Source organism: Acanthopagrus latus, chromosome 2 (genome assembly GCF_904848185.1).
Source record: "Acanthopagrus latus isolate v.2019 chromosome 2, fAcaLat1.1, whole genome shotgun sequence".
Lineage (NCBI taxonomy): Eukaryota > Metazoa > Chordata > Actinopteri > Spariformes > Sparidae > Acanthopagrus > Acanthopagrus latus.
The window spans coordinates 18,845,917-18,858,915 of record NC_051040.1 but is presented as its reverse complement, the minus strand read 5'-3'; the positions used below and the strand labels follow the sequence as shown (position 1 = coordinate 18,858,915).

The window sequence follows — 12,999 nt, the reverse complement described above, 5'->3', positions numbered from 1 at the left end:
ACCGGGGGCCATTGGATTTTAAGATAAGGACATATTAGTTACTTTAATGTAAAGTAAAATCTTCACATAGTCTGCAGGCAATAACTTCAATGCAAGGCTGAAAAGGGCAAATGATCACAATATTGAAAAATAGTTACTATTGTATTTTAATCAAATATACAATAAAAATCCTACATATATACAAAGTTGTCACATATTACAGTTTTATACATATGTTTACAGTTATTTGTATACTTTAGTAGTTCATGTTTGTGCTTACTTACTCTTGTCGAACTATCTTTCTCTATTTAAATCATAGCTATATTTACAATGTGATATTCCTATTCTCAAGGGAGCAACTGTAACATGCACAATTTCTCCCACGAGGATATCTGCTTACACATAGGTGTTGTGGATTAGTATGTTCACAGAACACACAACTATTTTACAGATGCTCATAATGAAGTTAAAATCCATACCTGAATGCCCTTTCAGGCTCCCTGTTGTGTTTTCACAGAGCCAAAAGCAACATCACCTTCAAAGACAGAAGCACACACAATATCAGTCAAATCAGAAATTAAAATGGGATTTTAATGAAGCTTAAGTTGAATAAATTGCAAATGAAAAATGTCTACAACTGTCTATGATTAACTCATATATGTATACTACACATTCCAATGAAATAAGCATTCACACAGTAATCAGGAAATCCCACTGTAATTACTACCTCCGCTATTTTCCAATGATTTATCCTGCTAAAATCTGCAACCAAGGTAAGTCACAACAACTGTCATATACAATAATGTATTCAATGTAAACGCCACAAACATTACCAGCTGTCCTTTAAATAAACATTTATGAAACGGACCATGGCAGTTGATATTACTATCCTCAATAAGTAGCATGATACCAATGATTTTGGACAAACTGTTGATTTTTAAAATGGCTACATATTAGCCTGCTAACTTTCCCGAGAACATTAGACAAATGAAACTAACATGGCTAGCAGTGGTATTTGCAGAGTTATAAATACTGTCACTCACATTTAAATATAATCTGCCTACCTATATACTTTCTGATTAATGAGTTGTGCGCCTCAGACATTGGTTTTAGAGCAGGGACAGTTCATTCACACCCAGTTCGGTCTGTTTCACACAAGCATGTCATAAAGACACGGTTAGCTAACCTAGAGCACTAGTAACCAAGATAAGCTAGCTAAGCTAGCTTCACAAGTCAAAGTGTAAGTTCTTTGTGAGCACTGTCGTTGCATAATGAGCAACGGCACAGAGACTTTAAATCCTCTTTAAACCTCCTGCCAGCTCCAGATTTAAGTACTAGCCAGAGCGAGGAGCTCGACTTTTGAGGAAGCTTGATATTTCTCCGAACGTTTTAGACACCAGTGTGTACGGACGGGACCTGACGTGACGCGGCAGTGGGGCTGGCTTTCCTCCACTCTGCCTGCATTCATAAACGGATATGATAAACCAGCGCTGAATGCACCGGAGCAGCGACAACAGTCAGCTCTGACCATGGCGGAAGAGGACGACGCGAGGATTCGGATTTTACAGAGCCTGCGGGGTAAAATATGTAAGTTTGACTGGCGAGTCGAGGTTTTCCGTTCTTCACGGGGGGAGAGAGGTCGGTAGAACAGGCGGCGAGCGGCGACAGGGGAAGCCGGAGGGCGCGGCGTGCTATCAACAGTCGATAGTGAGGAGGCAGAGACAGCCAGTTCATCTGGTCGGTCTGCAGGCTGGTGCTCAACGTCAAGTTAGCCTAGCATGCTAGCAGCTGCTACTAGCTTGTTGTGAATGATTTCATTCATCGAGTACGGCCACACGACCACCAGTGAAGGCATTCAAGCTGACTGGGTGTTTTATACGCATTAGATATTAAAATGTGTTCAAATTGGGGCCGTTTTGCGTGGACCGAGCTGCCCTGGGAGCTAAGTTAACGTTGGTGGCAAAGTGGGCTAGCGCGTACCAACCGTCTCAGTCCACCGTCACTTACTCATTCAGTTATAACGTTACAGGTAACTTGGCTGCTGTTAGATAATTATTACATTGTGCTCAGCGGTAACGATCAGCCCAAACGCAACGCTTGTCCAATAACAGCTCAGGCAGCAAAGTAATGATCACTCACCGTTTTCAGTTTAATGGAAGCTTGTCGGGAGTTTAATTGAGACGCCAAGTTTATGTTTAATATCAAACGTTAGAATAAGCCGGAAACATGATATCTCTGTCATCTGTAGTGTCAGTCATGTCATATTGGCTCACAGTGGCATGCTGACTGATTGGTGACGGAGTGACCAACCTGTCGACTTGTCATCAAGTCTTGAGTTTGTTTAATCAGCCCTCTGAATCTCCATTCTTCAGGCTCTCTGATCTGCATGTGGAGGGATTCATAAAAAAGACAGTAAAATGCAATCGTCATGTCGCATCAGTTACGACCGCATCAATGATTAAACCCATCATGGGAATGAGTGAGTTGTCTTGCCCGGAGCAACAAATAATGTATTTTGCAGTTGCCCCAGTGTAGTGATTATGGTATTACAATAGTCGTGCATCTAAATCGGAAACATTGGCTCTAAAGTGAAATGCTTGTCAGGCAAGTTTCCTCATCCTCATTCTCAGGTGGGGCTGGTCCACTGGAGTACCTGCATGCTGTGCACCTGTTGGAATGTACAAGTGTGGTTTTGGCCCATTACTCAAATTCAAGGTGTGAATTAATGCTGTCATCATAAGATTGAGATTCATAATCATGCACTGGTACACAAAGATAACAGGCTGCAATTTTCAACTAATATCCATTACAGTCTTCGCCTACTGCAGCACCATCCTGTTGGTGGTTGAGATATTTGGTTAGCATCCGGATTAGATTTGCTCCCGTGCCATTCCTTATCTCAGTGGGGAAAGTAGAATTAAGTGCTGTCAAAATTATTTAGTTTGAAATAGCTGGTACTGAAGCAGACTTTTATGTTCTTGTTATCATCTTAAATGTGTAACGTGTTTGACAAAACAGTGAGTAAGTAAACGTTAATGTAGACCGTGTAATGACCGGTTATAAACACGGCTGGGCTTTTTATATTTACTGGAAGGTGACTAAAGACTCACTAGTATATAAGGCTTGTATGCACAGCACACAATAGGAAGACAACAGTTTCACTACTATGAATTAATGAGAAAACGGTAAGCAGAACAAAATAGAGGAACTATAATGGCATGTAACTCACTTTGCAGTCTTACGAAACTCCATTCTTCCTCGTTCACACTTTGTCCTTTTTCCTTTAGCCTACATCAATGGAGGTGGTATTCTGTGAAGATGTATTCTCATAGCAGATTTTAGATACAGGCCTGTTTACTTTGATATGTTACCTTGGTTGCGTTGTTGTAGGAGCTAGACATCACAAAAAAGGCCAGCTGTTAAAAAGACAAACTATTGTTTACTCTCTGACCTTTAGGTAATGGTTGTCACAGGTGACCTGCTTCTGTTTTAGTGAGATTGTTGTTGAAGAGATGGCAGTAGGAATGGCTGGCCATAGTACACTGGATGTGTTTGTGTCTGCTTGCATATGTGCTTTACTCCCACCAAGTCACTCTGTCAAGCTTAGTGACAACATGGCTGTTTTCCCTGACCATTCCTAAGATTAGCCATACACCATTATTAATAGCCCGTTAAAAAGCTGATCTCACCAGTGGCTTTACTTAATTAGGACTCTGCGTGGACTTAGGATACCTAACCAAAGCTAGAGAACCAATTTAGACTCTTGTCTTCGCCGCTCTAATCCACCAGTCTAACTGAGACTCATTGTGAAGTTATTGACAGTGCTGTGTTTGACTAACTGCCAATTAGCTGCTCTGTAGATTTAAGTTCAATTCATCTGGCTTTGATTTGGTATCTATTATACATGTGTTGCACAAAACATCATGCAATGTAATCTGGGTCTGCCTGCGATGTAATGCAAGTGTGTGCAAGCAGCGTGTGTTACAAAGGTGTTTGTCATTTGTGAATCAGCGCTGCGTCGTCGCCATTGGTTATGCTGAGGAAGTCAATGTTTCATGTTTTTAACCACATAGGAGCCTCAAGTCTACTTGAGCTACATCCGCTCTGCAGCTTGCCCTGACAACTGACAAGAGCCCGTGTCCCCATATGAAGATGAGGATGTTGATTGTAAAAGCATAGTTTAAAAAGTGTGCGGTGTATGATTGCAATCCCATGTGCTTATATTGATTCAAGATAAGCTCACTCTCTGTCATCTTTAGTGAACGGAAATGTTTATGTTTTTCTTTATGTTGTTTTTTATGTTTAGTTTTTCCATTTTGATTAAGATCAATTGTAGAATTTTACTCTTCTAAATACGTGCATTCTTTTTAGCTTTTCTGAGTTTTTTATACTTTAAGACTGCTACTTTAGTTCACTTCTAAGTCAGGCATACATAAATGTAGGGCTTCACAATTAATTGAAATGACAATATGGCAAAGTGCAATATTCAGATGACAAAAAGATGATTTTTATTGTTGTGTCATAACAGTCACAACAACAAATGTGTTATAAAACAGCACTGACCTACAAATCTTGTTCTCCAGGTGTAAGAAAACCTTTTTGTTTGGTTTGATTTTATACTTTTTTCCAGTGAAAATCAAAATCGTGATGCAGAAGTGTTCATTCCCACTAAACCTGAATCATCTCATTCACAATAATTGCCAACAAATAATTTATACTTCTGAAAGAATACTGTTGTTTTTAGGCATGTCAATAGTAATGTTGTTCCTCTCTCCTTGGTGTAGGTGAAGCTAAGAACCTGGGTCCGGTCTCAGGTCCAAATCGACAAAGGGATCTCTGTACTTTTTGCACCATAAGTCTGGATCAGGAGGAGGTGTTCCGCACCAAGGTGTTTGACAAAAGTGTTAGGTAAGCAGCAAGTCATTTATTCTATAAATTAAGTAAACTTTCATGTTGATTACATTTCTAAACCCTTATTATTGTCTTTTATCCAGTTGGAGTTTTTGTGGTTTACAGCTATTAGTGTACAGTAAGATGTTTCATGTCAATGTAACTTCCTTCTCTAAATTTAGAATCTACACCATGCTTACTTTAGTAACATGAAATGCTACTGGACTACATAATGATAAATGATGTGCAAAATGTTTGTGGTTGTCCAAACAGTAAATTGATCAGGCAGTGTCAGGAAATGTGTATGTTTTTCTGTTAATGTAGCGCAGACTAGCTATCTTCTGCTTTGAAGAACTTACATGTTAATGAATTGTAGATAGTTTAATTGAAGAGAAATTTCTTAAAATTGGTTGGATGAAAGTACTTAGCCACTGATTGTATTGACACAAATAAAAAGCATTAAACGGGTGGCAACAAGAGATACAAATACAGAATAGTACAGGTGGAAGGTAGTGTCAATTTAGCTCCAGTGATGTAGTTTTAAGTGTGCAGTGAAAATACTTACGGTAATCCACTCAAACAACAGGTTCACACCATCAGTTGAAAAATGAAATGCATGGTTGAATATCATGATTAGTGTGAAAGTATTCATGAACTAGTTTCCCAGACAGTGTGATAATTTAAGCAACTCAGAAGAAGAAAGAAACCTTATTCCTGAGAGGAAGTGATTGCAGGTGTGTACAGAGATTTCAGTGTCTTGGGTTTTATCATGTCCAGCATTACACACCTCAGCTTTAGCAAGTAACACCCCTCTGTTTAATCACAGGCGGAGGTTTTGGGTTCAGTGTCATGTCTGTGCTATTTCCTTCTCATAGTGAAGTCTTTGAACTGGTAGTGAACTTTTTATAAGGTATTGGATGTGTAGCTTGTCAAAACTTTGTGAAAACCTTGTGAAAACTTTCGCACTTTTATTTGTGCATCCTGTATTGAATGCATTTTTATTGTTTTTGACTGTGCCATGTTAGAATGTAGGGGGTTATTTGTCTTGGCATTTTGCTTGATTGACTAAGTAATTAATAGATTATTGATAATGAAAGTATTTGTCTGTTCCAGTCCCAGTAATATTACCAAAAATGATGTAGGATGCTGTAAGAGAGCTAGAAATACAAGATATTGCAAGATAACACCATTCAACACTAGAGATGTCATGGAAATGTAGTTTTTATCTGCTAATGCAATGGCTGTTAAGTTGCCATGATTGTAGAAAGAAACTGGTGCTACAGCTAACTGCGGCACTATTAATCAGTAAACATTTAGTGGTGGAGTAGTGGACAAAACATTGGAGGACAAATTGGGAAACACTGATCGACACACAACATCGACAATTTTCATAATTTTCTTACATTTTATGGACAAAACAAACAATCGATAAATCAATCAACAGATGAATCAACAATAATATTTTTTTCTGGATATAAGACACAGCTTACTAACATTAAATCTAGAGGATGGCCTGGAGTTCTGGAACATTACTCTTGAATGCTCTTATTGTGTAAATTACAGTTTGTTTAAAGACTCAAAGTCAAAACACAGCTAGAGAGAGAAAAAAAAGAAAATAACATGTTGAGGAAATCCCTCATATAGAAAGGGTTATACTTAATTCTGAACCATCTACATTTGCAGCAGGCTGATCGCAGGAGAAATGTCCGGTTAGAAATTCAGCCATTTGATTACATCTTACAAACTGTCTGTGTGTGACTCAGAGCTGTATGTGTGCGGGGTACCATTTTAGCTGGGAAACATTAAGTGATTCAGACTGAAATTACCTATTTTACCAATAACTTCATGTTCACAAGCGATTCAGAGAAAGGTGTGGGAGATGGGCACCAGAAAACCTTTCAGCTTTCTGTCTACATCATTGCACATCTGGCTGTAAACATGGGCCTGCCTTCTCTAGGTATTTCACAACAGCTCTTTTTTTCTCTCTCTCTCTCCTGATTTCGGTGCCGTTCAAAAGGATTTTACAGTCTCTGAGGAAGTGTGTCCTCCCACGCTCTCCCCTGTCTTTCTCTCTGTGTCACTCTCAACTACCTTAGCCTCTGTTTAGCACATCTTAATAATCACTCACATTTGGCCCACTGTTTCTTTTTTTTTTTTTTAATGGTGCTTGACTCATGCCTGTTGTATGGGCTTCTTATTTCTAATGGTTTAAGGGCTGAAAAGGAAGCTCTAATTGCAGCTAATCCCTTGGATAAAGCAGGCATGTTCAAACAGTTGTGGTCAAGTGGCTCTAGCTAGCATGATGACAGCAGAGGGGAAGGTAGTATAGTGTGTTTGAGTGTGTACAGAATAAAGAGGTTACAAGTGCATAATTCCATGTGATGTTGAGGAGAGTGTGTGGGCGTACACTGGATGTGTTGGCCAAACCCAGTGCGGAAGTGTCAGGCAAGATATTTCACCATCCAAGATGCATGAATTGTAGAGCGAGGCCTCCATGCAGCGACTGAAGAGCTGTAGGACCAGGTTCCCTCTGTACTCACGGTGAATATTTCCACAGATATGCCTTTTTACAAAGCTAATTTCCAGGTCGTGACCCCTAAACTCCAGTAATGTAATGTTTGACAGGGTAAGACATGTCTGAGCTGCATTCCTTCAGTTTATTTTATTCACCAAGCATGTGTCTCATTGTTCATATGCCAGATGCTAATTATGTGACGCAATATTTATGTTCCAACTAAACAAACCTCAACACTTCGGCACTTTAAGAAAGCTTGCAGTTTTACTTGAACATACGAACAGTTAATTCAGCACAACTTTTAAGCACTGCTCCTTCTGTTTGGGACAGGTGGTCCAACATGCAGTCAGCACCTGCACTGAGGTAGAGCTTAACCTACAATCGGCTATGTCAGACCAAGCTGTCTAGCTCGCAGTCTCAGTCGTGAGGCGGTTGTGTTGGCAGGGCCAAGTGGCACAGATGCTTGAGCCCTCCATGTTTGTGCCAGCTCCCACAGGGTTAGAGCTGGACAGAAGCGATGTAACCACTTTGCTGCTAGGCCAGGTTATGCAGCATTATAGCACATGCTGTGTTTTGATTGGAGTTTGATTGGAGATGTTGTCCCAGTGTCTCAACGGGTGTTTTCTCGGTGCTCAGGTTTCCTTCCACACTCGAAAGACCTGCAGATTAGGTGCACTGGACCAGTGACCCATTGCTAGGGCTTGATGATATTGCTGATAAGAATTGTTTTCTGACGCAAATGCATTAAAAAAGACTTTTTGACATGGGATGATATGAAAATGTAATTTTTCATATTCATTATCCTGACCAACATAATTACAATTCACAATATAATTCCAGTAATCATTAAAATATTCATACAACTTTAAGATATAAAACTAAAACTGCCCTCAAATATGCTGGAATAAATTTGACCTTGGAATTAATTAGCAAACAAGTATTTTTACGGCACCACTGGTAGGACACACATCTTTTAAAGTGAAAAAAATAACAACAGTAGAAACTTAAGTAAGGCAATCATAAAGAAGAATTTCATCCTTCAAAAATAAAGGAAACGTAAATAGTGGTGACCTTATCTTCTGGTTGTTTTTAGTTTGGAATCTGTAGTATTGACACACATCCGATTTAATTTGTTTTAGTTGGGGATAGATGTATTCTTTCCTGTGTCTTGACTGGATGACAATGTAAAGTTAATTTAAGATAAATAAATAGAGGCTTTTCTCAGTAGATTGTTTTCCTTTTTAGCTCTGCTATTTGTCTGTTCTCAAAACCACATTTTTCAGCACTTAAAAAAACCCAAGTCAGCCCAGTTTCTTTTCAGTTTGCAGGATATTATCACTGTTGGCATATTTTGTATTTTCCCATTTAATTTGATGGCGTATAGGAACATAACACAAGTGAGACTTCACTGATAATTGTGACAGGCCTTGTACACTGTTAGGCTGCATATTACCGAAATGACAAGAGAGGTTGTGGAGCGAATGGACAGCAAAAGTGACACACAACATAGCAAGAACATTCCCCACAAGCCTGATGAGTCATAAGGGCACCCTGTGTTGTCCACCTTCTGCTCAGACAGTTCATTTTCCAGTAAATTAACAAATCCTGTGTGTTCACGGTCATGCTCAAATATAATAATGTTATTACACTTTGCCTGGTGCAATTAAATCAGTTATCGTCTATTTTTCCTACTTAATCTGAGGCCATAAAATACAGCCTTATATCTAATTAATTAGATCATTGTAATAAGCAAACAGCTGTACAGTACATGAGGAATTTGATTTAGTGATCACGTGATTTGTTAATATATGAATAGGTCAGGTGGACGTCAAAGATTAGATTGAATATATGTAAATGTACAGACAGTATGAAATGATTGTAACTGCCTCCATCACTGTGTACAACTGTGTAACACTTATTGCATTGCTCACATTACTTGAGCATGTTTTAGCTGTCGTCAGCTGCTACTATAGGTCACTGTCTTTGTCTGTCCAAGCATTTGTGCAAAGGTTGGATACAGTGATATGGGGAAGATTAAGTTGTGTGTTAGGCATCTTCACTACACACAGGTGCAAAGTGAGATAATAAGGTGCTCATGGTGTAGATGTTTGTTTGTTTGTTTGTTTGTTTTTTATCAGCATTAAAACACTTATCCTAATCCTAATTCTTCATTTTATCCTAATTTAATATATTTACATTGGTGTCAGGTGAAATAAATTGGCTGTTTTTTCCAACTTGTTGAAATTAATCAGATTTATTTTTAACAAAGTTTTAAATAAATGTGATTGTTTTAACTTTGTTTTCCAGAGTAGAATTTATCACACAGATTAGTTGTAGACTACTGTAACGGCACGAATGAGGAAATCAGGCGATGGCTCTTAATCTGGTCACAGTTTATCAAACCTCACACCTCTTAGGCTACTAAACACGTTCTCACCCTGAAGGATTCAGCCATGTTTGCTAATTTAAATCTCTTCCTTTATTTACAGCCCTTTCTATGGAGAGGACTTCTACTTTGAGATCCCACGCCCGTTTCAGTGTTTATCCTTCTATGTTTATGCCAAGAGCGTTTTCCAAAGGGAACTACCTGTTGGTAAGCTGCATTAAATAAGGCATTTACAGAAGTATATTTTCTCATTCGAGTGGATGAGTTGTAGTTGAATATGTGCATGTTTGTCTCTTCACAGGCAAGGTGTCAATCAGGAAGGATGACCTGTGTAAATACAGTGGGAAGGAGCTCTGGTTTAGCCTTCACCCAGTAGATCCTAACTCAGAAGTTCAGGTAATTTTTACTTCACTGTTGAAATGAAAAACTGGCTGTCAATTCATGACAAATCTCATCATGATTTTGATCAATATTTGACTGCATGTTTGACTCTCATTTCCACGTGCTTGAACTTAATTACCATTAATGTTATTGATAATGACGCTGCACCACTCCCTCCGGTCTCAGGGGATGTACGCTTTCACAACTTGCAGCACCCCAACATAACAAGCAGGAAACTCACTTGCACGTTATTTAAAATTTGCATACAGATAAGATAATTTCCATGTCAAAGTAAGGTTTAATAGTCTGTCCAAGCCGGTGTGTTTCTCACAGTTTGAAATCCTGAGACAGGCTCAACTCTGTTCACCGACTGGCTGTTACTGTCAGCAACCATTGAAGAAATGAAAATAAAATCCAATATGTGAGATTTAAAGTATTACTGAGTCTTCTTGAGATTAAAACAAGAACCCTTAATCTCAGTTTAGAGGTCTTTGATGTGAAAAAGTTTGAAAAACACTAACACAAAGGAGACTATAGACTACAGTCTGATATTTTTGCTTTTAGACATATTATTACAGAAAGCCCATGACCTAAATAGTCAAACTTTCTGTCATTGTTCTACCTATGATGAAATTATAGTGAAAATGAATTATTCCCTGTTTTTTTGCTGGGCACTGCCTTGAACTCCATCATAGGTCCTCTTACTCACTTTGAGATCCGCTGTTATTGCTTAAGAGGATGACAGTGCAAACGTTTGCACATTGTAAACACTTGCGAGACAAACCTGTGGAAGATGAGATCATGTTTTTGGCATGCTAGCAGTATATGTTCACTGTTTTTTTTTTCTCACCTGCAAGATGTAAATTTGTCCCAAATGTACAACCAATGTTGTTTTAAAAGTCTGGATAAAATTCATGAAGCACCTGTCACCAACTGTCACCAACTGATTTCCATCTTATATGATACAAATAGAACCAGTACAGCCTTAAATACAAGTAGCCGTTATTTTATACAACCACCATGACAACCTGCCCAAAGCCTGAGAGGAGATATTCTGATGGTATCAATACTCTGTGCTTTGCAACTAATGTCATCGAATGGGCTATGAATTACTTAATACACTTTTTTGCTGTGTAAAGAAGACAAAGACGTTTTGTAAAACTGGTTGCAGTTGGTTAAAGTTAGTTTGCAGCTGGAGCATTCACTGATGGCTATCAATCTGACGCTACTGGCTGTTTCAGTGGTACGCTTGTGTGCTATGACGCAAGTTCAGATGTGGCATGGAATTTTTTTTTTTACAGCCATATATTATTACTGAAGTAAGCAACAAGTATTACTGAGTTTTTAATTTACCATATTAGTCCCTTGTACACATCCATTTCCTAATACAGAGGCAAACTTAATACGGTACAAAATAAATAAATAAAGGTGAACTGATAAGATAACATGCTACAGAGGCTATTTTGCATGGGTATGAAAACAGGTGTGCCTTGAAATTTTCAATGGTCTTTTGGACACAAGAAGTTTGAAACCCATGAGGCTATATCCAAACTTATGTGTTTTTATTTTAAAACAAGATGATTTCTGTCTAGATGAGCATTTTTAGCACCAATTCAAATCTGAACTCTGTCCATGCTAACATGCCTGAAAATGCATATTACCTGACCATTCACCGTAAACTGGGCGTGCGTCGGTGGAAACAGGGAGCACATTGTCTACTCTGTGGTACTTGCATGCAATAAAAACTTTTTCTTCACTTTACCTACTTACTCTTGCTTACTTTTATTATGAATTACCAGACTGGTACCAAGGCAACAAATCATTTTTCCTGAAAACAGGACAAAAATGAGGCAGGGAAATGTGACTCCTCATCACATAATCTTCATGGATAATGCTATTTTTTTAAAACATTGTCAATAACATTGAAAATACAGTGACGGAAAATACATTTTAAAGTCTAGATTATATGATATCCATTCTGTCAATGTACAAACTCAAATACCTCATTATATCATAACACATACACAGTTTACATTTGCCAGTGATGCTTATACAGTAGATTACATACGTGTACTCTTTTCTCTTTAAACAGCATTTGACTTGCAATTGCTTCACATCAGAATGAACCTTTCTCTTTAATCTATTATTACTGTACCAATTCGCAGCACCTTTGTATCTAGCGGCACTGTTAAACAGAAAGACAGTAATTTAGTCCAACACGTTTTTTTTTTTGTCTTCATGTGTTGAAACTCTCTTTTCTCCTTTGTTTTTCAGCATTTTATTGATCTTCTTTTCAGGGCTGCAGTTCTAGTTTCTATCACATTTAGGCCATATATGTGGGTTGTTCTATTTCAACTGTACATTTCTTTGATCAGATCAGTTTTTGTGGTCTGGTTTGCGCTGGGTGAAACTACAGCTACACTACCACTTCTGTGCTGCTGTAGCTAACGTGTTGACTCTAGCTGCCATTAGCCCACGCCAGACTATTCTGGGTATGTGCTGCTACACTGATTCACTCACAAGTAGACACTTTCAACTGCAAAGTTACATCAGTGAGTGATGGAGGTGTTATTGCAATGCCTCGCTGCTTTGGTTTGTAGTCAAACAGAGGGTTGTGTGTGTACCCTGTGAGTACTGTTAGCACATATTCCAGTCAACCTGTGCTGCTAATGAAGAAGACTGCAGCGCTGGGAGACAGATACACACATTTTCAGTCATATCATTTCCTCAAAGGAAGACGGGTGTAATGTGAGTGTTAATTTGCTTATGATATGGGCTCATTTGGATCTAGTCAAGATTATATTGGCTTTAAGGCCTGTCTTGCATCAGAAAGAACTACTCGCCATCT

General features: G+C 38.6%; 1 protein-coding gene across 1 annotated transcript in view; it reads left to right on the top strand.

Annotated features, from left to right (window-relative positions):
• Window positions 1-1,147: 1,147 nt before the first annotated feature.
• The window catches only part of rasa2 (RAS p21 protein activator 2), a 30,558-nt gene continuing 18,706 nt past the window's right edge, over window positions 1,148-12,999 (top strand). The window contains exons 1-4 of the mRNA XM_037080521.1: window positions 1,148-1,566; window positions 4,764-4,887; window positions 9,874-9,977; window positions 10,072-10,166. Coding sequence (XP_036936416.1) covers window positions 1,509-1,566; window positions 4,764-4,887; window positions 9,874-9,977; window positions 10,072-10,166 — 381 coding nt within the window. The 5' untranslated portion in view covers window positions 1,148-1,508. The remainder of the gene's footprint in view (window positions 1,567-4,763; window positions 4,888-9,873; window positions 9,978-10,071; window positions 10,167-12,999) is intronic.